Source organism: Lepus europaeus, chromosome 1, assembly GCF_033115175.1.
Source record: "Lepus europaeus isolate LE1 chromosome 1, mLepTim1.pri, whole genome shotgun sequence".
Classification (NCBI taxonomy): Eukaryota; Metazoa; Chordata; class Mammalia; order Lagomorpha; family Leporidae; genus Lepus; species Lepus europaeus.
In genome coordinates, this window is record NC_084827.1 from 112,153,988 (window position 1) to 112,181,522 (window position 27,535).

The following is a 27,535-nucleotide window of genomic DNA, read 5'->3' on the forward strand; positions in this document are numbered from 1 at the left end:
ATCAAAACCAAACTAAGATACAACACGAAAAGAAAACTACAGACTGACCTACATCCTGAGTGAACATAGATGCAAAGATTCTCAACAAAATACTAACAAATTGAATCCAAAACGAAAAGATCACACATCATGATCAACTGGGATTTATCCCAGAAATACAAGGGTGGTTCAACATTCACAAATCAATAAACATCATAAATCACATCAATAGAATGAAGAACAAAAATGATATGGTCATCTCAATAGATGTAGATAAAGTGTTTGATAAGATTCAAAACCCCTTCATGATAAAAAAAAAAAAACCTCCACAAAGTAGGCATAGAAAGAACATTCCTCAAAAATATATTATAAACCAACAGCCGAGATCACATATAGTGGGAAAAGCTGGAAGCATTTCCCCTCAGATCTAGAATAATACAAAGATGCCCACTTTCACCACTCTTATTCAATATAGTACTGGAAGTTTTAGCAAAAGCAATTAGAGAGAAGAAATGGCAACAAAATTGGAAAAGAAGAAGTCAAATTATCCATATTTGCAGATGACATGATGAGCTACATGAAAAAACCTAAACACTCACCAAAAAGCTGTTAGAACTGATAAATAGATTCAGTAAAGTTGTAGGTTACAAAATAAACATACCAAAAAGTAACTTTCTGTATGCTAATGATGAACTCACAGAAAGAGAAATCAAGAAATCCCATTCACAATAGCCACAGAAAACCAAATATTTAGGAATAGATTTAACATAAGTGAAATATCTCAGCAAATATTCTCTACAAACACTGATGAAAGAAATCATCAAGGACACAAAAAATGGAAAGATATTCTTTGCTCATGGATTGGAAGAATCAATATCATTACAATGTCTTTACTATCTAAAGCAAGCTCCAGATTCAATGTAATCTCTATCAAAATATCAATGATATTCTTTACAGAATTAGAAAAAGCAATCCTAAAATTAATATGGATGTACTACCGGCATCCCATATGGGTACCAGTTCAAGTTCCAGCTGCTCCACTTCCAATCCAGCTCTCTTCTATGGTCTGGGAAGACACTGGAGGATTGCCCAGGTCCTTGGGCCCCTGGACCTGCATGGGAGAACTGGAGGAGGCTCCTTGCTCCTAGCTTCAGCTGCTCAGGCTCTTGGGGCCGTCTGGGGAGTGAACCAGTGAATGGAAGACCTCTCTTTCTCTCTCTTTCTCTCTCTCTCTCTCTCTCTCTCTCTCTGCCTCTGTAACTCTGTCTTTCAAATAAATAAATCTTTAAAAAAAAAAAACAGCATGATACTAGCATAAAAACCAACACAGAGATCAATGGAGCAGAATAGAGAGCCCAGAAATTAATCCACATATGTACAGCCAACTGAAAAGAAAGGAAGAAAGAAGTGGAGAGTAGATGGGAGGGAGGGAGGAAGAGAATATCATAATGTTCTTAGAATTGAATCTATAAGCTACACCAAATCTATAAAAACTAATTAAAAATAAATTTATTATTATCACAAAAAAGTAGAAATGGTGTGGATATAACACAGAGTGTTATATAGTAAAACAAATAGAGTGATCCCAAGTCATTGATTTCATGTACCTGGAAGTCTATTGTTAAAGAATCTATGTGGTTATCAATACCAACATATTTTGTTCCTATATCTGACTCAAAACACCTCAATAAAAACAAGCCAATATGAAATCTGTCACTAAAATACTTCTGTCATTATCTATCTCTACTTAACACACACACACACAAGGGTACTTCAAAAATGTTTCAGGAAAATTCATGTATGTGTGTATTGATCTCCAATTCTTTAATTCAGGGTTGCCAAACTTTTCCTGTAAAGGACCAGATAGTAAATAATTTGTGCATTGCAGAACATGTTGTTTCTCTCATAATTACTGAGCTCTGTCACTATAATATGAAGGCATCCACAAAGCAATATGTAAATGAATGGATATATCTGTGTTACAATACAATTCATTTACAAAAATAAGCAGTGGGTTGTATTTGACCCTGTTTTATCAGTTTAGCTGTTGACTCTGTCTATCTATACCCTCAGAAATAGTAAACTTCTAATTAGGATTGGGATTTAAAATCTCAATTAAGGCTTTATTTAACTATAATATTATATTTTTTTTATTTTTATTTTTATTTTTATTTTTGACAGGCAGAGTGGACAGTGAGAGAGAGAGAGACAGAGAGAAAGGTCTTCCTTTGCCGTTGGTTCACCCTCCAATGGCCGCCGCGGTAGTGCGCTTCGGCCGGCGCACCGCGCTGTTCCGATGGCAGGAGCCAGGTGCTTCTCCTGGTCTCCCATGGGGTGCAGGGCCCAAGGACTTGGGCCATCCTCCACTGCACTCCCTGGCCACAGCAGAGAGCTGGCCTGGAAGAGGGGCAACCGGGACAGGATCGGTGCCCCGACCGGGACTAGAACCCGGTGTGCCGGCGCCGCAAGGCGGAGGATTAGCCTGTTGAGCCACGGCGCCGGCCTATAATATTATATTTTATATTTAAAATAAAATCTATTATGGTACCTAGATTTTTATAATTTGTTAATATTTCTAGGTGATGCCTATTTACTAAATTTGATAGTACATAATGATAGATACATATGTTAGTATTATATTCTAAAAATTATAATACATTTGTTTCCCAGTATACAGTTAAAAATAGGTGGGAAGTACATGAATCAATACAACTAAGTTAATGTAATTGTGGGTCAGGTACTTTAATACAGCTACTATCGGAGAAAGCACTTACTGGTCAAAATGATTTTTTTTTTACATTAACAAGAAGAAGAAATTAAGAATTTAGCAACTAAAATTGCTCAATTTCAAAATAAGTGAATGCCATGTTATGACATCAACTATACTTTAATAGCTCCTTTTCTTTGAAAATTTAGACATTTCTAGTTCAGAAATTAGATTTGAATCTAAGTGTGAAAAAACAAATACACGGGATTTAATATTTGCAGCCATTTTTTTGTCTACAGTTTTAATTAGGCTAAGAAAATTATATAACCAATCTGCTATGAATCTGTCAACAGAAATACATTATCATGTATTTAACACATGCATAGGTTGATCTAAATGCACAAGTCAACTTACCTTAAATGATCTCAATAATTTTACAGAAGACATAATAATGGGCTAGAAAACAAATCTTCAGCACATGTAGTTAGGCTAAACATTCTGACATAAAATAAGATGATCAAGATGCAAGCACAGAAATCACTACATGAATTACATACCTGCTACCCAATCCACTGCAATACCTCGGACTCCATTTGCTCCTATCCCATTTGTAATGATGCTTGCAAAAGAAGACCCATCTGGTTTGATCCTACGGATTGCATTGTGAGATCTCACAGAGCTGCTAAAATCGCACCAGTAAATAAAGCCAGAGGACATATCAACATCCACATGCAATGCATTTCGACCTGGAATATTTGAGAAAATGTAGTTAAACAATGCTCTACCTGAGAACTTTCGAATATCTGCCTTTCTTCTCAAACCCTCATCCCCCAACTCCCTGCTTTAACCAACTCTCTAGTACAAGATAAAACTATTTGCTTCCCAACTGCAATGAGCACACATATAAGGCAAATCTTGGTTGCTAAATATCATCTCCCTTATAAGGAGCTCAGACTCCAGGGAAAAAATGACTAATGATAGGTTTGGCCAGGGGAAGGCATGAAGTGAACCTGGAATATCTTAATATCACAAGAAGCAAGGAAGTACTCAAACACAAACAGAGCCACGTCAAAACCATTTGAGTAGTCACTTGAAGAGGCTCTCTCTGGCCAATATGAACTAATTGGAGTACAAATGAAGAATTATGGTAGTTGATTATAACACAGTGAATTTAAAAAATAAAGTCTTTGAACTTACAATAATTTTTTAAAAGATAAACTTGGTTGGGGAGAGTTTCCCTTTCTAGGAGAATACTATCTATATAAAAGAATGACAGAATAAGAAAATCACTGTTTTGCAATCCCCAATTAAATAATCATTGAAGACAAGGATCATCAATTGTTGCTAAAGGAGCTCCTGGACTCCTTTCACAAGATGTGTTTCTCCCATCCAAGCACTAACCAGGCCTGACCCCACTTAGCTTCCCAGATCAGATGAGATGGGACGTGTTCAGGGTGGTGTGGCTGTAGACCAACCACCAGATGCATTTCTATCTCTCTGACCATCTCTCCCATTGCTTCATTCCCTTCGTCCTTTTTCCTTTCCCTTCCACCCTCTATTTCTATCTTTAGCCTGTGACATACTCCTTGTGATGTTAATAAACTTCTAGTTCCTCTTGTGGCAACACAGACCTAAAAACCCTGGTTCACTTTGGAGGCATATTATTTTATACCTTCACAGTACACAAATATAAAGTATTGCAAAAAATACGGTTATGAAGGAAAGACTAATAGTGTGCCCTCTTGCTTCAGTTCACCAAATACATACTAATAAATCACTTCTGTGGACTATTCATTACTATATAGTATACTCACAGCCTCCACCTTAAACTTCCATTAACAGAAATAGGGCACTGAGGAGGGCACTGTGGTGCAGTAGGTTAAGCTGCTGCGTAGGACATCCACACCTCACATCAGAATGCTACTATGCCTCCAGTCCAGCTCCCCACTAACGTAACAGCAGATGACAACTCAAGTATCTGAGTTCCTGCCGGCCACACAGGACACCTGGATGGAGTTCCTGGCTCCTGCCTTCATCTTGGCCCAGTCCCTGCTGCAGGTATTTGAGGAATGAACCAGTGGATAAAAGACATCTCTCTCACTCTCCCTTTCCCTCTTCCTCTCCCTGTCCCTGTCTTTCTCTGTCTATCTTTCTATCCCTTTCAAATAAATAAATCTTTTAAAAAGAAAAGAAATGGGGGCCAGTGCTGCGGCTCACTTGGCTAATCCTCCGCCTGCGGCACTGGCACCCCAGGTTCTAGTCCCAGTTAGGGTGCCGGATTCTGTCCCGGTTTCTCCTCTTCCAGTCCAACTCTCTGCTGTGGCCTGGGAAGGCAGTGGAGGATGGCCCAAGTGCTTGGACCCTGCACCTGCATGGGAGACCAGGAGCAAGCACCTGGCTCCTGGCTTCGGATCGGCGCAGCGCACCGGCGGTAGTGGCCATTTGGGGAGTGAACCAACGGAAGGAAGACCTTTCTCTCTGTCTCTCTCTCTGTCTAACTCTGCCTGTCAAAAAAAAAAAAAAAAAAAAAGAAAGAAAGAAAGAAAGAAAAGAAAAGAAAAAGAAAAGAAATGGGGCACAGTTAATCTTAACACTTCTTACAAGCTCCTGCTGTATTCCACATTGCTCTAGGTCTGTGGTTCTCTGTGTGTTCCATGATGCAGCAATATCTCATGTCCTAGGAACTTTCTAGGAATGCAGATTCTCTAGCCCTACACCAGACTCCTCAAATCAGAGAAATCTGGGAACAGGACCAAACTCTGTGCTTTAAGAAGTCCTAAAAGTGATTCTGATGCACACAGAAGTTGAGAACCTCTCTCAACTGGCTCTAATCTGAAACAGTTTGTTGACAGGGAAAGATGAGCTTTATCATGTGCTGTATTCAAACAGGAAGAAATGTTTCCATGGCACCAGATGGAGTCATCGCACGCTTATACGGGAGCTGGCTTACCTTGGCCAGCCACAGGCACCATAGCTTCAGAATGATCTGACAATTCCACGCTAAAGCCTCTAATCGCAGACAGCATTGAAACAACAATGAAAGAGTTATATAGAGAGCAGGTCCGATGATCGGGATTGAGTTTAAATCCAGTGGCACAGGCACAGGAAAACAGTCCTCCTGGCACAGGCAGGCAAATCTGCTGACAGGCATTCACGTTGTTGCTACAGCCATTTGAGGACTCGGTGGTATCTAAAAGAAATCCAAATAGATTGTAACATTTGACCCTGCCTCCAACTCAATTTTTAAAATCAGGTCATCAAGTAATGCATTATAAAAATTACTAACAAAGCATACCAGCTGGGTTAACAGCTTTTAAGCTGTTATGCTTTGTTATTAATTTTTAGCCTTTGACCCTTAACCATGCCTAAGATGTGGTTATTATTTTTCAAAATACTTTGGGTAACTTCCATTTGGGACTACAGATGTGAGCCAACAGATAAAAAGTGTGTAGATGAGTGAAATTGCACGATACATTCGTGAGTGTGTTTCCACAGCAGATACTTACTGCGTCTGTGATAAACTCGAAGGCCTCTCAGATTTGGAACATTATCTCTCAGGACCACTTTGTTGGCCCCCGAGGACTTGTCCACTCTTTCAATGACCTCATACTGCTCATCAGCATAGTAAAGGAAAGACTCAAAGACTGCGATTCCCCACGGGTGAGACAGGTGGTGCACCAGGATCATTCGCTCCGTCCCGTCCACGTTTCCTCTTTCAATCTAAAGGATCCAAATTTATATTAGTTTTACAGAATCATAGTGTAATGAAAGATGATTGTAAAGCTACCATCCTCCTAATCAAAACACCTCACCTTTGTGTGGAATTCTACCCTTTGCAGAGCTTGTCATATCTAGGTTCTGTTTTGGTAATCACCACCACACTGGGCCAACATCACTGAGTCTATTGCCCCAAATATATGCTCAGAAGGCAAATCAGTCAACTTTCTCAGATGGCATGGTGAAGGAAAGGAGACTGAACCACTGCTCCCTGCATGTGAGAATCTAGCCGCAGAAGCAATGCCTCACTGTGGACCAACACGGTTGAACGTCCTGGGCAGAAGGTAGGAAAAGTGACCCATAGAATTACCAAAGTCAGCAAGCCCGCACTGGGCTGAGGGTAGTGCTGATACATTCGTATCCAGCTGCAGTCAAAATGACCTTGGCAAAGTGGAAAGAACTTCTAAGAATGAAGGGCTTAAGTGGAAATGACAAGTGGTTTGCCTCTGGAAGAAAAGCAAATGTAGATGTAGTTCATTTGATTTCATCTAAAAACCTATCCCGAGTGCCTCTGCTGTGCCAGGATCTAAGCTGGGTACTGGAGAGGGAGAAAGAAAGAAATGAGATCTGACTCAATGCCCCGCTAAACAAGGAGTCCAGCAGTTCCAAGAGTGACACATGTTCCCAGAGACTGACACATGTCCCAGTAGGCTACACGCGGAGAACAGGAGTCTGGAGGCGAGCTGCTGAGGGAGTGCTGGCCAGGGCAGGCTGGCTGAGCAAGCTCAACTCAAGTGCTGGAGCTGCTCCGCCAGGCCAGGTTCTAAGCAGAAAAGTGCTCAAACGTGTTGGTTGTGGTTTTATGAAAACAGTGTAACTCCAGCATAAAGTCAGGTCAACACAATGAGGGCTGTGACCTGGGCAAGGTCAGAGAGAAGTTGCTCCCAGTAGTGAGGTGGCAGAGAAAGACTGTACACACAGCAAGAAGCCAAGCAGGAACAGAAGGATTTTGTGTGGTGCTCGCTGAGTAGAAAGGACAGAGAGCCACATCACCCACTCAAAAGGACTGGACATGTGTGGAAATAGAAAGGGAAGACAGCTGGTAAGTCTTGGCTGGGGTGCAGTAGAAACCAGGCCAGGTGACAAGAGCTTCCTCACTGCACACATGCACCCAAGGCTGCAAAAATGCTAATCCCCAAAGTGCATCACCCGTATAAGTCTGTACTAGGGGTGAAGTCAGTAACTGTGGAACAGATAATGAACTGAAAGCCAAATCCACTGCACATGTCTTAAAGACAGCATCAGTGTCAAAGGTGTGAAACAACTATTATTTAAAAAGCAAGAAAGAGCACCTGTTCAGTTCAACATTCACAGGACTTCAATTGATCAGTAAGTATTACTGAGCATCTTCTACGTGCACAGCAGTTACGGTCAAACACTATTTCAATGAATGAGTGAAACTTTACAGTTTGTTTCTTGTTGCAATATTGGGGAACTCAATATTGGGGAAGTTTCAAATGTACATTAACCATTCAGAGCATTAAAGAAAAATGTATAGCCATGAGGGAAAGCTGAGCTCAGAAGTTTGCCATTGATAGATACAGACAGACAGACAGGCAGGCAGGCAGGCAGACGGACAGACAAAAAGAGATACACAGTCTTCCCTCAGGATTCATGGGGACACCAAAGTCTGTGGATGCTCAAGTCTCTTATATAAAATGAAGTAGTGTTTGTGTATAACCTATGTGCATCCTCCTATAAACTAAATCATCTCTAGATTACTTATAATACCAAATACAATGCAAATGCTATGTAAATAGTAGTTACACATGTTGTTTAGGGAGTAACTACAAAATAAAAAGTCTATACATATTCGGTAGAGTTGCAATTCTTTTCCAAATATTTTCTAACAATAGTTGGCTGAATCCACAGATGTGGAAGCCACAGAGGTCCAACTGTAGGTATTTCCTTTCCGTACAATTGGAGAACCTAGAGTAGTTTTAAAGGAATGCACTGACATCACTAAAGTACCAAAAGAAATGCTTTTGGATGGACCAGTAAGAAGTGACAAATGAAGCTGATTTGTCCTAAAGAAAAACAAAGATTGAGGAAAAGAACTAATACTCATTATTCTATAGAGAACAAGGCACATACCACAAAGCAGTGGACTTCAACCAGGACAAGACTGGCTTCAGAGAGACGTTATTGGGAGAAAGAGAAATAAAACACTAGTACAATTTACCAAATAAGGTGTTTTTGTTTTGTTTTGTTTTTTGTTTTTGTTTTTGTTTTTACAGGCAGAGTGGACAGTGAGAAAGAGAGACAGAGAGAAAGGTCTTCCTTCCGTTAGTTCACTCCCCAAATGGCCGCTACAGCCAGCGTGCTGCACTGATCCAAAGCAAGGAGCCAGGTACTTCTCCTGGTCTCCCATGGGGTGCAGGGCCCAAGGACTTGGGCCACCCTCCACTGCACTCCCTGGCCACAGCAGAGAGCTGGACTGGAAGAGGGGCAACCAGGACAGAATCCGGCATCCTGACTGGGATTAGAACCTAGGGTGCCGGCGCCGCAGGCGGAGGATTAGCCTAGTGAGCCACGGCACCAGCCCAAATAAGGTTGTTTTAAGAACCTCTGCCAGACAACCCAGAACACTCAATCTCAGCCATACGAGCTCAGTAATAAAGACCAAGAGAGCAAGCGTGCACATACCACTCCTCTGCTAGTGACTGCCCAGTAGAGTTTCTGCTCCTGGATGTCAAGGGTGATAAACTCCAGATGATCAAGGTTCCCAGTGAATAGAATTTTTAAAGATGTGCCATCCATATTTGCACTTGCAATCTTGGCAGGAACCCCACTGTCCATTCCCTGGTCTGACCAGTACAGTTTCCTACAACCATGAAAAAAATCAGCATTTAATGAAACAGAAGGTGAATTGGAAGGAAGCACATCTATAAATTAAATATACAATTTCAAGTATCTATTTCTTGTCTTTAAGATGCTCACAACCCATTGAAGGAAGTCTGAAACATCAATATGTATATAAAATGTGGATGAATACTTAACCAGTGTCCTATCAATATCTGTATGTTTCCTAGTTATTAAGCCATTTTAAATGGTGCTAAAACAGGAGGCTAGGATCTTCCACTGGTGGCTGGAATGTGAGCTTGGTGAGACAGGGAAGTTGACAACAAAAAAGGAACCCACATCAGCAGTCAGTCCCTCTTCAAACAATCATGTACTACCCAGCACATTGAGAAGGCCAAAACTTATGTAAAAACTTGTTAAGGATCTCCCTACTCACTTATCAGACATCTTATTTCATTTTTCTCCAAATTACCATTTACCACAACCCACTGCTTTCTTACCTAATCTGATTCTGCTAATAAAAATGCAGGATTTTGAAATTTAACACAGAAAATAGCAGAGTAAGGAACACATTTTTTGAAATAGAATCCCTTTAGCATATTGATCAAGTGATATAAATTAACTATATTGACCGGCGGCAAGATGGCGGAATAGGCAGGGAGCACACTTAGTCCGGGGGGACAGAAAGTTTAATATAAGTGGAGATACTGCAGGGTCAAGGAAGAGTAGGGGATGAAACAGCAGAGGAAACTCTTCCGGAACTAGTGATTCACAGTGGACCTGCGTGGAGAGCGTGGGAGCCCAAGTTCGGGACACCAGCGGCAGACTCAACACACCAGCGCTGGAACGCGAGGTGAGCCGAACCTCAATAGCCGGAGACACCAGCGGGCAAGCGGAAAGAGGAGGCTAGAGGGAACGAGGCTTGAAACTCCGTGGGGAAAAGTTCACCAGGCTAACTAGAAGAGAGAGAAAAAAAATAAAAAAAGTGACTGATACGGACACAAGTTTCTCTCTCTCCGCTCACCTCTCAAAGGCGAGCAAGACAGAGCAGGCGCCATTTTGGACATACGTCATAAGCAGGGCGACCTCAGGTCTGCACCAGCCCTGAGCCTAGCAGAAAAACATGACTCTGTGGGGAGAGGTGAAATAACAGGAGATTAGCATCTAACTTGGCAACCCAGTGGGAGACTGCAGGAGAATTGGAGCCCACACTGAGGGCAGCAGAGATTCCCTGTGTGGTCCTTGGGAAAGAGCTTCCGATCTCTGGCTCCTGTGGGTATATCATTTGCCTGCTAACTACCTCCAATTACGTTCAGCTGTGCGGAATTACTTCCCTTTTAAATCAAAAAAAGAAAGAGAGATTTACCACACCTAACCTGGGAGTGTCATCTTTGACACACCCTCAACCCTGAGGAACCAAACACAGCTCTCAGTCCATACTCATCTCAAGCCTCTGGGGCTCCACTGAAAGCAGACAGTCCACTTAATATAGAGCCATAGTGTAACAAGAAAAAACACCACAGTGAAGAAACCAAATATCTCCAACATGCCAAACAACAAACGCAAAAACCAAGCTAACAAGGAAGAAACTATGATGCCCCCAAATGAAAAAGACACCCCAATTCAAGATTATGAAGATGATGAGATCAAAGAAATGCAAGAAGCGGATCTCAAAAAATTGATAAGAACATTAAGAAGTTCTCAGAAACAAATTCTTGAACTACAGAAATCCTTCATGGACAAGATAGAAAATCTCTCTCGTGAAAGTGAAATATTAAGGAGGAATCAAAATGAAATGAAACAACTAGTGGAACAAGAAATTCTGATAGTGACTAGAAATCATAATGAAATGAAGAGTTCAATAGATCAAATGACAAACACATTAGAGAGCCTTAAAAACAGAATGGGCGAAGCAGAAGAGAGAATATCAGACTTAGAAGACAGAGAACAGGAAAGGAAACAGTCAAACCAAAGAAAAGAAGAAGAAATTAGAAATCTAAAAAATATTGTCGGGAATCTACAGGATACTATTAAAAAACCCAACATTCGGGTTCTAGGAGTTCCTGAAGGCATGGAGAGGGAGAAAGGATTAGAAGGCATTTTCAGTGAGATACTAGCAGAAAATTTCCCAGGTTTGGAGAAGGACAGAGGCATCTTAGTACAGGAAGCTTATAGAACCCCTAATAAACATGACCAAAAGAGATCCTCACCACGACATGTTGTAATCAAACTCAACACAGTGAAACATAAAGAAAAGATCCTAAAAGGTGCAAGAGAGAAACGTCAGATCACTCTTAGAGGATCTCCAATTAGACTCACAGCAGACTTCTCATCAGAAACCCTACAAGCTAGAAGGGAATGGCGAGACATAGCCCAGGTACTAAGAGAGAAAAACTGCCAGCCCAGAATATTATATCCTGCAAAGCTCTCATTTGTGAATGAAGGTGAAATTAAGACTTTTCATAGCAAACAGAAACTGAAAGAATTTGTTGCCACTCATCCTGCCCTGCAAAAGATGCTTAAAGATGTGTTACACACAGAAACACAGAAACATGGTCACCAATATGAAAGAAGGTAAAGGAAGGAAACCTCACAGCAAAAGATCACTGGAAGCTCAATTTCTCTTTGACATAGAATTACACTCTGATGCTCTGTTAAAGCAATGTGTTAAAGTAATCTATTATGTTCTCTTGATGTCTGTTAAATTCTAATTGTTCAAAAACAGCTGAATTTTTATTAAGAGCTATGGGTTATTTAAATATGTGCTTTTTTCAAAAATTTGAATAATCACCTTGTAACAATGATCAAATTTGGTCTATGTGATGTCATGATTTTAAGAAATCTTATTTCAACCAGATATTTTGGATTTTGAGCCTTCTTGGCATTCTTGACAGGCATTCAAAAAATCAAAGTTTCAAACAATCTGGTCTCTAAAATTTCCAGTAAATCCTGGACTTTGGTGTTTCCAGTTTGGGCCCAACTGAAAAAAATCGAAGGACCTATGTCTCTCATCTTATAGAGACACCAACTAATCAGTCTATTTGGAGTATATTAGAAGGACTGTCAAGATGTGATGTGGTACCAGACTTTAAGTTTCTATAATGGAAAATGCTATTAATACAAATGTTTGAGAATTAAAAAGTCTAATGATCTTGTGTTACTAGACATGATAGTTATCTTAATGAGAAAGCCCCAGAGGCTTAAAGGGTTAAATACTTGTAAAACCCTACAGGTGCTTTCAAAAATACTGTGAAGTAAGCAAGTGCCTCTTGTTGGTTGATGAGTTTATAATTTTAAACATGGCGACTTAAAGTCTTTTGTCATCCACAGTTATATATGATCTGCTGCTCATAAAACTAAAATGTTGTTGGGTCTGTGTTTAGCTGTCCTCCTATAGGTTCCTATGGACTTTTTCCAGCCACTTTTATTGTATTCAGTCCTTTGGGATGGCTCTGTAAACAGATGAAGCCAATAATGTATTAACAGTACCAACTGAGAGAAAGTATGGTTAACTGAGGTTACTAAAAAGAAAAAGCAATTCAAATCAATTGGCAATCTACAAAAAGAGTTAAAGATTTTAAAAGCTATTATTAAAATTGCTATATTGGTCTATTATGCTATATTATATGTGTGTACATATTGTATGTCCACATGGGGAAATTTTATTAAGAGTTTTATTTTAAATGGCTTATAGATAAGATTGTCCATAAATTTAAGCTGCTAAAATCAATCAAAGATACATTTTAATTTGTGGGACCTGAATCTGTGTATCATATGTTTTAGACTTGTTGGTAGAAAGAAACTAAAAACATTTTAGATGGTTGTGCTTAAGTTTACTGGCTAAACAAACTACACCATGTTAGATATTTAAGAGGTGTTTTCAAATACATGATTCTTAAAATTTATAGAAGGCATTGGACCTTCTGGTAAATGTTTTCTTAAGTTGTTATCTAATGGTTGAAACGGTTTGCTAAGTATTCATGTGATATTGCTATTGTCAGCAAGTGATCTAGGACTTGCTCCCTCATTTCTCTATTCTAAGCCCAACTTGTTCTTTCATTTCTCTATTCTCTTCAAGGTAGGAAACTAATTCTATTATGAAGGAATCTGTAGGATGCACAATTTAATCTTTAGACCTTATAAAAGAGATGGCTAACATTTTTCTGCAATAGCATAGCCAAAATAAGAACTTAAATAATAATCTCATAGCTAGATTCACTTCGCCATCAGCGAAGTATACAGTAAGTAGAAAAAACCTCCCTTTCAGACCAAAGGGAAAGAAAGTTTTAAAGTGAGAATATAATTTTCCTCATGGGCATTGTCTACCTTAGAAACACTACTACAGAACATGCCTGTGACTATAGACTTGTAGTTCAGGCCACCGAAGATTAGAGATGGGAAACGGGCACTCCCTTGATTTGCATCCTCTGGTCTGCTTTAACACAAACCAGGAGGAAAAGAAAGCTCGGCATCAGAAGCAATGGGTGGCAGGCCTATTAATGGCTGATCTGTACAGTGATCTGCCCTCAAGGAGACCCAACAGGCCAGTCCACTGCAGTGGCTTTCAATGTGGTAAGCCTGGGCTTCAGCAGAAGTCAGCTTGTGAAGAGCCCTGGCAGCTCTGCCAAGAGTTGGATCACTGGAAATGGACCTGCCCTGGAGTCGAAGGATGCCCAGGTCAGAGCCACAGATCTTATTGGCTCTAAGCTGAAAAGCCCTTCACTCAGCCCAACTTCCAAAGGGACCACTGCAGCTGAGGGGATGGTCAAGTAGGGTCAGCAACATTGCAGGCAGAACTGTAAATTTCTTGTTAGAGATGTCCCCTGCCTTTACCTGGCCAGCTCTCCTCCCAGGCCAGCCAAGTAATGAAAGTCAACAGAGTGCCTTCCCCTAGGAGGTTCACACCTCCCTTAGGATATACCCCATGTGAAGAGATAGATAGGTCTGGGCCTCTGAATTTACAAGGCCTAAAGCCCACCAGATTATTATCAAGCCCCTTCTATCAGGTTCTTTTTGCCTCTCAATCAGAAAACTTAATTGTAGCTTAGACAGCACCTTTCTTAGCTCCTCTAATAATGACTCTGTCCTTTGTTCTAGGCCCTGTCTAGTGCACTTGGGCCTCATTCCTTTGTAATCATAACCTCTACTCTACCACCAATGGCTCCACTCCCAACCTGTGTGTACTGATGGTCCTCTTCCCCACTTAATGCTGTATAATTGTTCAAACCTGGTAAATGCCACTCTTAGGATCATTGGTTACTATCCTCACTCTGTCTTTTATGACCTTGTCTAAACATGATCAGATTCGGCAAACTTGGAAGGCTTCCATAGCCTTGGCAACTCATGACGACAGCCTAGGATGGTTACTGGCGCCATAAACTAGAGTGTCAATTTGTTGGGTCAACCACAGGAGCCACTGTGCACTTGCTCCTCATGTGGGATCTCTGTCCTTAATGTGCTGCACATTTTGATTTAATGCTATAACTAGTACTCAAACAGTATGTTTCACTTTGTGTTTCTATGTGGGTGCAAACTGTTGAAATCTTTATACTAAATTGATCTTCTGTATATAAAGAGAATTGAAAATGAATCTTGATGCAAATGGAAGGGGAGAGGGAGTGGGAGAGGGGAGGGTTGCGGGTGGGAGGGAAGTTATGGGGGGGGGAAGCCATTGTAATCCATAAGCTGTACACTGGAAATTTATATTCATTAAATAAAAGTTAAAAAAAATTAACTATATTCAATATGCAAATACACATGAACTACAGTTGCTATGCAGCACTGTCAAGTTCATGGCATGAAATTTCATTAAAAGGTGTGAAAGGCTGCTTCTCATTTCCACTGAGGACACAACGTTTAGATTGACTCCAAGTTTTAATTCCTTTTCACCTCGTGTCCTGCTATAGCCTCAATAGACAATCTCCCTACACATTTTTCTCAGAAGTCCTCAAATCCCTTAATTCAAATAGCTTTTATTCACATACCTCTTCCACCAGCAAATTAATTATGCCCATCCAAAAACCTCATCTTCAAGTCAATTTCTCTGCCTCTAAGTTCTCAAACCTAAAATTCTCTGCTTTGATCAAACTCTTCCATCTCTTCCTTGCTCCAATTTTTATTAAACTTGTGCTTTGCCCTTAACCCCTGCCTGAGTTCCTCTTTACTTGGATTTCATAAGTAATTGTTTCATCAATGTTTATTCTAGTGAGCTTCTCCCATAGTGTCTATCTTGCTAGTTACTGCCATTTTTTCCTTCTATTCCAGACTGATAAAGTCCAAGAGACACACCACAAAACTCTAATGAATTATGAATTCACTCAAAATTAAAACTTCCTAGGGGCCCGCGCTGTGGCGTAGTGGGTAAGGCCGCCACCTGCAGTGCCAGCATCCCATATGAGTGCCAGTTCAAGTCCCAGCTGCTCCACTTCTGATCCCACTCTCTGCTATGGCCTGGGAAAGCAGTAGAAGATGGCCCAAGTCCTTGGGCCCCTGCACCCACATGGGAGACCTGGAAGAAGCTCCTGGCTCCTGGCTTTGGATCGGGGCAGCTCTGGCTGTTGCAGCAAACTGCAGAATGAACCAGCAGATGGAAGACCTCTCTCTCTCTCTGCCTCTCCTTCTCTCTCTCTATAACTCTGACTTTCAAATAAATAAATAAATCTTAAAAAAAAAAAAAACTTCCTAATCTTAGCTGAGGAATCTCATTCTCAGATGATTTTATATAATTTCCCATATTGGCTCTTTTAAGTCATGCCTGTTCACCATACATTTCTAATTCCTTCCCCTATAATGTTTATTTTCAATCAATTATGTCTTCATCATTGATCTTTCACCTCCTCCAAAAACTATGCTCACTTTTCCTAGTCTTCAAAAAGTGATGTCCTGGGGCCAGCGCTGTGGCATAGTAGTTAAGCATCCATCTGCCATGCTGGCATCCCATATGGGCACCAGTTCGAGTCCTGGATGTTCCACTTCCAATCCAGCTCTCTGCCATGGCCTGGCAAAGAAATAGCAGATGACTCAAGTCCTTGGGCTACTGCACCCATATGGGAGACCCAGAAGAACTCTGAGCTTCTGGTTTCAGATCGGCCCAGCTCTGACCGTTACAGCCACCTGGGGGAGTGAACCAGTGAATGGAAGACCTCTCTTTTTCTCTTTTTCTCTTGCTCTCTTTCTCTGAAACTCTGCCTCAAGTAAATAATCTTTTAAAAAAAATGATGTTCTCTTACATTTTGACCTATAAGTTCATCTTTCCCTAATTTTCAGTATACAACTCAGAGTAGTCACATCTCACCTTCATTTCTATATTTAACTCCTTAGTACTGGAGAACTCCTTCCTACTAAAATCTACTGATAGCTACTGAATAGCCTTTTCCAAATGTCACCACAGATCCTATAATAACCTCAATCCTTTATCCCTGATTACCCATGAAGATATTTCTCTGCAACAACTGATTCAATAACACTGACCAAAATTTTCTCAAGAGTTTTTCTTACCATCTAAGATACTGTACCCTTGAGTCTTTGACCTGTCATGTCTCCTGCCACTTCTGATGAAATTCTACGTTCTTCTAATTTCTTCCCCACCCAAATGGGCTGCTCTTGGTGACCTGATCATTCTCTCACATTTCTGCCTTTGCTCTTGACTTTCTTCCCTCATGTCATGGAAAGTAGCTTCAGAATCAATTCTGCCTGTGGAATTCTATCTACACTTTAAGATCTACTCCAAACAGCATCACATCCCTCAAGCTGAAAAGTCATTTCCCTGTAGCACTATCCGCTCCAGTTTTTTAGCCTCTCTTACAGTTCTTAGTCATATTTGCACCTGGGTTAGGGCTATTTACATACACACACCTTATCCTCCTTTCTAAATTATACATTCCTGACGTCACAAAGGTACAGCTTATTTGTTTAATTATCTTTGTAACCAGTCCCTAAATTCCCTACTTAGGTCCCTTAGCAGAGATTTCTTCCAGTCACCAATCAACATCTTCCTCTGGACTGCATGTCCTTCCTTGCAGTTATGTGTCTTCCTTGTCATGTGTCTGAATTCCATTTGAAGAAATGTGAGGAGTGGCACACACTATTTGTAAGCCTGGTCAATGAAAACCTCCCAGCACATCCTAAATGTTCTTTCTTCCACTGATCAAAGAAGTTAGCACTCAGGATGAGCTTAGAAGTCCCCTACTGAAGACAGTGGAGTCACAATCAGCCTGGGTCCTGGTACACCTGTATAGCATAGAGCTTCCTTCTTCCTCTGCCCAAATACCTTATGAAAAACAATTAAGCTTGTCTTTTCTTCAGCCCATTGTATATTTTGTAATTTATTTCCTTGACCCTTTCCACTCCAATCTTGATTGATATTTCTGAAACACGGATTTGATTTTGTCACTCCTTTTTCTCAAAATTCTCTGCTGACATCTCATTACCAAAAAATAAAATGAAATCCAACTCCTTAGCATAACAGTACAGGCCCTTTATGATTTCTCACCAAATGACCTTCACTGCTGTATCTCCCATTTGGTCAACTGGCACCTGCTCTAAGCCTCTGGTTGCAGGTCCTCTCCATATTCACACCAAATACTACTAGAGACCTGTGCCTATGCTGCTCCCTTGGCCTCAAATATCACTCCCTGGTTGCAACCTGTTCTCCACCTACAAGAAGCTTGTTCATCCTTCAAGGTCATTGCAAATGCTTTCTTTCCCTTAAGCTTCCCATGTTCATTCAAAGTCAGAATATATTATCCATTCTTATTCATGTATTTTAAAATTTCTGAAGTTCTTTCTTGGTTGGCATGAAGTTCAAGTCCATGATATCAATCTGAAGAACATGGAACAAAATATAAATCATATCCTCTATATTAAATAGAACTATTTCTCTTTTTCCATGAGATCTACAATTTGTAAATGTTGACAAGTGGAATCAGAAAGTCCTAAGTGTGAGCTCTTTCATTTGATCAAATCATGATATTAATAAGAATGGTGCTGTGCAGCAGATATGTGAACACTCACCCACGAACAGGATCAACAGTTATGCCAATTGGAAAACCAACTCCAAGAGCTGTCCCATCATTGGTAATCAGGGTTTTTCTGTATCTGGTCTCTCCCCGGAGGGTCAAAACCTATAGCACAAAATCACTTATTAGAACCGAGTTTCCTAACCAGGAATCAAAGAATGTTGAAATGAAGAAGTTACATAAATAAATTTCCAAACATGGTGAGGGAAAAATGAAAGAGGATTTATATGATATTCAGATAATCTTCAAATGCATTTCCGGTTTTGAGGAAATCAGCTCAATAGAAAATGAGAATAAGAAAATCAAAAATCATCTCCTAATTTCTAAGTTCAATTCACTTAAATTTTTAGGAAAGGATAAAAAGAAAGACTCAAATGGTGAAAAATACAGAAACACAATCTGGATAAACAAACAAACAAACAAAAAGCTCTTCAGGAAAAGCTGAGAGAAAACAAATGGAAGCCCTACAACTCTCCTGCACGCCAATGACTGGGCCAAGGCACTCAATGACCCATCATGGCAAACACAGTTGATCAAAATAGTCTGAATTCGTTCAGAGTTTAGGTGAATTCTGCTCCAAGTTGAAAACTTGAATTCAAACACAAGAGTTCAAGTCTCTGCGCTGCCAAGTCCTGACTATATGATCTGAATTTATATGCACCTTTCTTTATTTAGTTTCTTAAGCAGTAAAATGTGAATGATAGCAGTAGTTTCCTCATAGATCTCACAGAACTAAGAGATGATACATATATATGTGTAAGGCACTTTGCACAGCATCCGGCACAGCTGTGTTCCATAAATGCCTCCCTTTTTAGAGACAGACTGAGAGCTCTCATTCCCTGGGTTACTCTCCAAATTCCTGCAACATCCACAGCTAGGACAGGCTGAATCTGGAAGCCAGGAATTCAACCCAGGTCTCCTGTGAGGATGGCAGGGACCCACGTCCATGAGCCATCGCCTACTGCGTCCCCAGGTGCACAGAGCAGGAAGCTAGAATCAAAAACAGAGGCAGCACTTCAACCCAGGCACTCCAAAGTGGGATCTGGGCGTCCTAAGCAGCACCTTAACCACTAGGCTAAACACCTGCCCCATCTGGTACCTTGTGCTCCTGCTGGGACAAAGCTGATTTTTCTCTTTTCAATTTGCTTCTTATGCTGCACGCTCTCTCCTTCTCGTGGGCCTAAGGATTTCTCTGGTTCAAAGGGAAGTTTGGGTCCTTGTTTTCTGCAGTAAGAGCTCTCTATCACACAGCCTCTCTGCAAAATTCACTTTTCAACTACAAAATATCTCTTAGTGAATAAGCACACAGCTACCCCTAGTGGAAAACAATTTCCTGAAGTTTCTCTTCTCTTTTCAACTTGGAATGAAATGTGAATTATGCTGGAACAATATTATATAGGCAAAAAGCAAGAGAGTACTATTCATATTTTCTTTATTAATCTGGCATTTACCTGGAAGAATTGCTTACAATTTATATGATCTAACGGGAAATCGAAAAATCCGAAAAGGCAATTTGCCCTTTGGTCAAATAGCACTTTGCATGCACAGGATGCCTCCACGTTTTAAAGCACTTTCACTTACTGAGTTATTAACCCCATTTTACAGATAAAAAAGCAGAGGCTAAAAGTCATTTGTCCAAGGACAAATAGAGTATGAATAGAGGGAACACAGCACAAAATGCATTTTTGTATTTTAGGCTGTTTGTTCAAGTGTTTTCTCTGAATGGGATAACTCTCCCCTGCCTCTTCATTTGGCAGAAATAAACATTGATCATCCTTCAAGGCTCAGCCCACACACACCTGCTAATGGGAAGCCTGTCATTCTGTCTCCCCTCCCTGCTACCTCTGCTGCCAATCACGGGCACTTTCTATTCCATCACACCACAGCAAGGGTATTTGTATGTGTCTGTCTCTCAGATGTGTGAGCTACTTAAAAGCAAAAAAACAAAAAAAATGTTCTGTCCATCTTGGGGTAAAACCATGGGATGGATCCACTGAAAGCATTTATAAGAGTGTTTGTTGAATTAATCAATAAAATGAGGATGCAAGATGGACTCAAAGTCAGGTCTTGAGACACCAAGTCAAATTAGCTTCCTCTGTACCACACTGGGGCTCGGTTACAAACTTAGGTTTATGTGGTTAAAGTGGCCTTGTGCACGCATCACACACACACACACACACACAAAGTTATTCTTTTTTTTTTTTTTTGACAGGCAGAGTTAGACAGTGAGAGAGAGAGAAACAGAGAGAAAGGTCTTCCTTCCCTTGCTTCACCCCCAAAATGGCCGCTACGGCCGGCCGGTGTGCTGCATTGATCCGAAGCCAGGAGCCAGGTGCTTCCTCCTGGTCTCTCATGTGGGTGCAGGGCCAAGCACTTGGGCCATCCTCCACTGCCTTCCCGGGCCACAGCAGAGAGCTGGACTGGAAGGGGAGCAACCGGGACACAATCCGGTGCCCCAACTGGGACTAGAACCTGGGGTGCCAGCGCCGCAGGTAGAGGATTAGCCTAGTGAGCCGCAGCGCCGGCCAAGAGTTATTCTTAACTGATGGCCTTTACATTGTACCTAACACTGTTGGAGAAGATACGTTCCTTGCTTTCAGAAAATGACTGACTTAAAAGAGAAAAAAAGGGTGGACATTCAGGACAGTAGCTAAAACACCACTTGAGACAGCGGATAAAACATCCTTTATCAGAGTGCCCAGGCTTGAGCCCTGGCTAATGTAAACCCTGGAGAATGGCCCAGGTTGGAGACCCAGATTGAGATCCAGACTCCAGGCTCGGACCTGGCCCAGCCCCAGCTGTTGTGGGCATCTGGGGAATATATCAGCCAACAGAAGATCTCTCTGTACCTTTTCCATAAACTGAAAATAATAAATAAAATTGGAATAAATAAAATAAAGATGAAAGAGAAATATTTTGGTGTTAAGGATCTTAGGCTATAAATTCTTCCTATGTTTTGATGGGAGGGTGCTATTTTTAGTTGAGATCATAAAAAATATCTTCAACCACTGTCAAATGGGATTAAACCAGTCTTGATAACTGAAGCTGGGGTTTATAACAATGCAAAGATGAAATACTACTTGGGAATCAGCACAGTAAAACTGACCATTTAAGTTAATTTCTTAATTTCTACAGCACTCAGTCACTCAAGTGTAAAACAAGAGCCTTCAACCAGATGAGCCTCCAAGGCTCCTCTCCTGTTAATACCTGATTCCCTCTGGTTTGAGATACTCCAGGGGTTAGCTCTGGCCATATCCCCAGTTTCCCCATCATTGTGGGTGGCTCCTATACCTGTCTGCCCTCAAGTGGTGAGGATTAAATGAGATGATGCTTAAGAAAGCTCTTGCTCTGTAAAGCCTCAGTCCAGTGTGCTCTCCACCTAGCGAATCTGCTCTAGTTTAGACACCAGCTGCTGTGCGCCTTCCTCATCTTCAGCATCTATCTTTCTCAGTGCTCCACAGAACTGTCAGCTCACTGGTGGGTGCCCACCCCGAGCAGTGAGCTTTCACTCCACAGGGGTCTGCTAACCACCCCTCTCACCAAATCCTCCCCTTGCCTTAGAAGGCATCACTTCCAAACTTCTCATAAATTAATAATCCCTTACATGTTTTGTGGCTGTCCCAAAGTGGAGCAAGCCAATACTAGTCACATTACCTCAGATTTACTCCATATGATTTCATATCTGGAATTTCTTCTGGGAATTAGAGTAAAAAGAACACTTATCTCAAAGAAGAAAGTATCAAAGGAATTAGAATCAAGTTTCTTCCTTCTATGTTACTGTTAGAAAAACTGTACTGGAGCCATAGAAAGATTTTCATCTAAGCACAGAGGGAATTATGTAAATTTGGTTGAGAACTGAAATAGTATTGAAGATTAGATGAGAAAACCAAATGAAAATTCCCTACCTATTATGATTTCCCATTATGCTGGGAGCCTTAGACAATTTTTAATCTATCTTCCTATTTATTATTTTGCAAATTACCTATGATCTTTTTACAGGAACTGGGCAGTATCAACAATTTAGAGTAAATAAAATAGGGCAGTAGAAAGTCCCAAAAATTTATTTTTAAGGTAGTTTCCCTCAGAGTCAGAGACTTGGATAATTAACACTAACATCTTTTCCCTTTTGCTTTTTTTACTTGAATATAATTTCCAAATCCATGAGATTTCTTGATGAGATTTCTTGATGAGAATTCTTGAAAGTAGATTGTACATGAATCTGAAACCAGTGATTGTGTAAATAGTCCTATGGAATCATTACCTCAATAGACTGACTTCCAGGGTTGGTATAGTACATGTTTTTTGATATCCAGTCTAAAGCCAGGCTCATGGATGTTCCGCGTAGAGACAGAGGAGCGAACACGGTTCTGTTGCTACCGTTTGTCTTCACTCTGTGAATTTCACCCTGGAAGGGAACACGAGGGGACGTGAGATGCTCCCAGGCCTCAGCTTCCATGCCAGAGTGCTTTTTTCCTTGTGGCTATGGCTGGCTGCTGTGTTTGACACCCCCGCTCTGGAAGAAGAGGCAGACACAGGCTTGGAGCCCTGGCGTAGGCTCGCTGTGTGTCGTGCAAATGCCAGAGGCCTTTCTGACACACTGATTTTTAAGTATGTCATGAACTCGCACCAGGCTATGACTTAGGCGAGGTCTGATACCAGTTCCAGAGATGTTTCTTCATGATTACAGGGGAAAGAAACACAAGCCACAGACAGGAGTGTCTATCACATAAGGGTGGTGATAAAAATCAAACACAAGGCTCCTTCCTCTCACCATTGATATTCCTCTCCCCCAATCCTACAGGCCTCTTGTTGTAGGGGAAGGGAATCAGAGGAATGGTCATTCCTACCCTGGAGACAAAGATTCTGAAGGAAGGCCCCTGCACCACGTCCCAGGCTTTCCTGGAACTCCCGGAGGGAGCCACTACTTTTATTCTGATTTATGATCACTTTTACTTACTCTAGTGACTTCCACAACTTAAGCTCCCCTAGGGCAAGCCTTGTGACTATTGCTTCCTGGCATATATTCTTCCATGAGAAACAGGTAGTTCAGTGCAGGGCAAATTGTAGGCACTGACTAAATATTTGCTGAATGAATAAATAATAGCCCCCACACCTGAAGTATGTGTATTATTTTAAAGCTGAAGAGTCTTTTGTTCTTTGCTCCAAGGAAAGCTCATATTTATATCCCCCACTGAATTTATTCATAAGTTAATTTCTGGATGGTTTTCCTTTTACCCATCCAAAAAAGTTGGCCTATTAGAAGGCATCAGTGCAGGCAAGCTCTTTGGGAATAAGTGATATACTTCGAAATGTATTCAGAACTTACTGGATTCTCAGCCCAGTAGATGAATTGCTCTGAGTCATCAAATTCAACATCAAAACCATTCTGTATTCCTGATATGGGAATCATAGCATCATTGCTCTTCTCCTCAGGATTAAGAGAGATTCCGAAAATTATGCGCTGTCTTACACTTATTAAGAAAGGTTGTTCATCTGTGAAAATAGCAGAATATTAGTTAAAATTACACCCCACTCTTCCCAGACATTTAGAGTAAGGGGAAACAATGGATTACAACCATAGTACGGGCCAGGGAGCCATCGCAGCTTTGCAGCAATAGAAATAATGCACAGGAGAGACTTCCTCAGACAGTCTTGGGCCTCCCATTGGGTTTCAGTGGAAGGCTGGGTCACAAGACCTCCAAGGAAACACGCAACGCTAAAGGGGTCTTTCCAAGACAGACGAATGTTTGCCTTACTCCTCATTAATTCCTTACTTACACTGATAAACCATCCAAGTTTGATAGGCTTCACAATCAGGAAGTTCTTCCACTTCTACACAAGGACAAACCTCACTAATAGACTTTGCCAAGAAAAAAATGTAAAAGAAAACCTTTAGACTATCTTGGTGAATTAGTTTTAAGCATGTTCAGAAAATAAAAGAACACTACAAAGAATTGCCAAGTGCTTATTAGAGAATTAGTAAATAAATGAATATAATTTCTAGTCCCATGAGTTACTTGACTAATGTCTTCCCCCACTAGATCCTAACTCACAGTGGCGTTTGTGTCTGGTTTGCTCTAAACTGTGTCCCCAGGGTCTGGTGCACACATGGCATGAACTAGTTATTCGATAAAGTGTTTGCTAACCAGAGGAATGCATGGATGCATAACTGGATATGTAAATAGCATCTCCTAAAGTTCTCATTAGTAGCTATGCTTTGTAACTTAGACATCTCTGTAATATGTTCTTTAAACTGTAATTCACTTAGCCTCTTAATAAATTGTTTTCAAAAATCATTTAAATTTTATCCTGGCTGTCATCCAGCATCCATTGCGGTCATTTGGAGAGTGAAGCAGTGGATGGAAGACCTCTCTCTCTCTCTCTCACTCTACCTTTCTAACTCTTTCAAATAAATAAAATAAATCTTTTTAAAAAAATGATGTGTGCATTACTTTGATAATCTGAAGAAATTTATATTTTCAGCAACATTATTTTGACAATTTTTTTCTGATTTTCACATCTCAGCTTTTCCTTGTTCCTATCCTATTACTTTAAAAAAAAAAACTCACCATTTATTAGCCTAGTACAAATGTAAATTTTGCAACTCTTAATGCTTTATATTTTATCAAGTACTATACCCTGTAGCATTTAGTATCTGCAAGGGTCAAATGGAATTCGCAGGATCTGTGTGATGTCTGTGGGTGAACTTTTAATGGGGAATCTTCCTTTCGTTTAACTGGAATAATTCCAAACCAAAGTATTGCTTAGGATCTAAACACTGCATTTCCCACCCAACAAACGTGGGCCTGCTTGAGTCCTCCAAGGAGCTCTTCCCTTAAGCGCCACCCATCCTGCTCCTTTGTGGGGATGTGTCCCAGCACTTTATCTGGTCCCTGCTGTGTGCTTGTGGAGGTTCACCCACCATCTGTGAGCACTGGGCAATGGGGCAAAGGATGGGATGCTGCTTCACACCGCACTGGCTCCAAGTGTGGGAACTGTGATGAGGGATAACACAGGGAAGTGACCTGAGGGACAGCCGGGGGGGGGGGGGGGGGCATGAAAATGCTACACTGGAATGAAAAAAGGAAAAGCGCCTTCATGACCCTAAACACCTTTCTAAGGATCAAATGGATGAAAAACACAGGACTGGGGAAAGAGCAAAAAGGGGTACTGGGGAGCATGGCGTTCACTCACCATTTACTCAATGCCACCAAGTGCCACACGCAATGAGCATACCTCTATGAATCAGCTAAAGGCTGTGCTGCAAGGAACTTGGCATCTAGAGGTGTATGGTCCCTTACAATTCACTGTGCTGATGGCATGAAGGAGTAGGTATGGAAGCACCCAGCGCTGGATGGCAAGCAGTACAGGAGGAGGTGAGTTTACATTGTCCCAGGTTAGCGGGTCTTGGTCTTTTGAAATTAAAGGTCATTTCTTTACTTCTCCTTTTCCTATCATGAGCCCATTAAGGTCAATGTTAAAGCAGAAGAGTGAAGGAACTATACTCGGGAATGGAAAATTAATATAGTGGGCCAAACTTCCAACCTCCAAACCTAGGTCCTCGTCAAGTCACACCCTACCCAAGCTGGCCCACAGCCTGTCCTAGGGTGCAGGGAAGGGGTGTTCCCATGTAATTTTGCATATCATCACTGAAGCAGCAGTCTGTGTCCCCCGGACTGAAATCTCATTTGAATCTGAGGTGGTTTATTTTAGGCAATGCTGGGAAGATGTTTTGGCTCGAGCTTTATTTGGTTTGGCATTAGAGGGAACACATTTTCTAAAAAGTCAAAGAATATATTTCATACAGAGGAAGCTCTCATTTTAAAATTTCATAGAATTAGAGAAAAAATTAGAAATATCCCATAATTCCCCTATCCAACTATAACCACTCTTGGCACTTGTGTGTGTTTTCTTCCAAACTTTTTAGCGCATATTTTTACAAGACAGATATTAGACAGGATCTTCTATTTCACATAAAAGTGTCACACAGCACTTCCAAAGATACTCCAGACACTTGGTAAACACTATTTTAAAGGCTATTGAACAATTAATCAAGTAAAATGTTTCCACCTGTAGATGGGAACAAGTCATCTACACTTCTTATTGAAAACTAAGATGTACAATCTTTCCATCAGTTAGCATATATTGGCGCTCCATTACTCAAAGGGTTTTCAGACACCCTTGGGAAATACTGAAAAAATTCTACCTCAGTAAAAGCCCATGGGACCACCACTACTGTGATTATTTGTGAAACAAAAAAAGGTACTATTTAGAATTAACACTTAACAATCAGCATCAGATAGTAATACTGGTTACACCAATCCCCAATGCACAGTTCAACAATCTGTGTGGTGAAAGAATGCTTTGTATCTAAAATGTCTGTAACCCAGATTAATCTTTCTACTAAAACACCTGAGGACACACTAAATTAAACAATGTCAACAAGGATCAGGCACATAATAAGTCTCTGAAGAAAAATGGTGATGCCAATGCCTCTGTAAGCAGTACCAATAATTAAAATCTTTCATCATGAAAGTATCACAAGGCAATATTACATGCTGATGGAATTTTATTTTCAGTATGCCTACATCTGCATAATTTGTAAACACTATAAACTTCCTGGATTCAGCACATGCTTTCCATTTGAAAATTGAATTTCCCTTTAGATTGAGACTCATATTGTCTCTTAATTTAGGAATGCGTCATCATTAAGCATTTCATTTTAACTTACCTAACAGCAATTTTTACCAGTATCAAAGCACATTCACTTCACTTACCAATGAAAGAAAATTGGATATAAAGTAACTTTTAGGTTTTTAAGCAATGGAGATTGGTTTTTAAAGACAGTTTATCATCCAACGTATCATCCACATACTCCAGAAGAAATGCCTTTTGTAGATTACCTAAATCTTTTTTCCCCCCTTTTCTTACTCCCTAAAGTGCTTGGCATAATCCTTCACACACTAGGCAATCAACCAACTAAAATATCTCCAGGATGAGATGAAGATTAAATTGCTCAACTAGTGAAAATATTTCCTATGAGATAACTCTAATTTTTGAAGTATCAGATAGAATAAGTAAAGGCACTGAAGTTGGGGTCAAAAGACCCAGGCTATCGGTTATGAGAATAAAAATGAAAACAATGGACCTGAAAAATTAAGCTGTACACCAATGTCAAGACTTTCTAAGTGCACAATTTGGACCTCCCCATTATCTAGTTAGTCATAAAAGTCTACCTGTAGCCAGTGAAAGC

General features: G+C 40.7%; 1 protein-coding gene across 1 annotated transcript in view; it reads right to left on the bottom strand.

The window, feature by feature from the left end:
• LRP2 (LDL receptor related protein 2) overlaps positions 1-27,535 on the bottom strand; it is a 195,170-nt gene that overhangs the window by 86,353 nt on the left and 81,282 nt on the right. The window contains exons 32-38 of the mRNA XM_062196314.1: positions 23,609-23,775; positions 22,544-22,687; positions 18,278-18,387; positions 9,110-9,287; positions 6,193-6,406; positions 5,637-5,876; positions 3,244-3,432 (exon numbers count right to left, since the gene is read on the bottom strand). Coding sequence (XP_062052298.1) covers positions 3,244-3,432; positions 5,637-5,876; positions 6,193-6,406; positions 9,110-9,287; positions 18,278-18,387; positions 22,544-22,687; positions 23,609-23,775 — 1,242 coding nt within the window. The remainder of the gene's footprint in view (positions 1-3,243; positions 3,433-5,636; positions 5,877-6,192; positions 6,407-9,109; positions 9,288-18,277; positions 18,388-22,543; positions 22,688-23,608; positions 23,776-27,535) is intronic.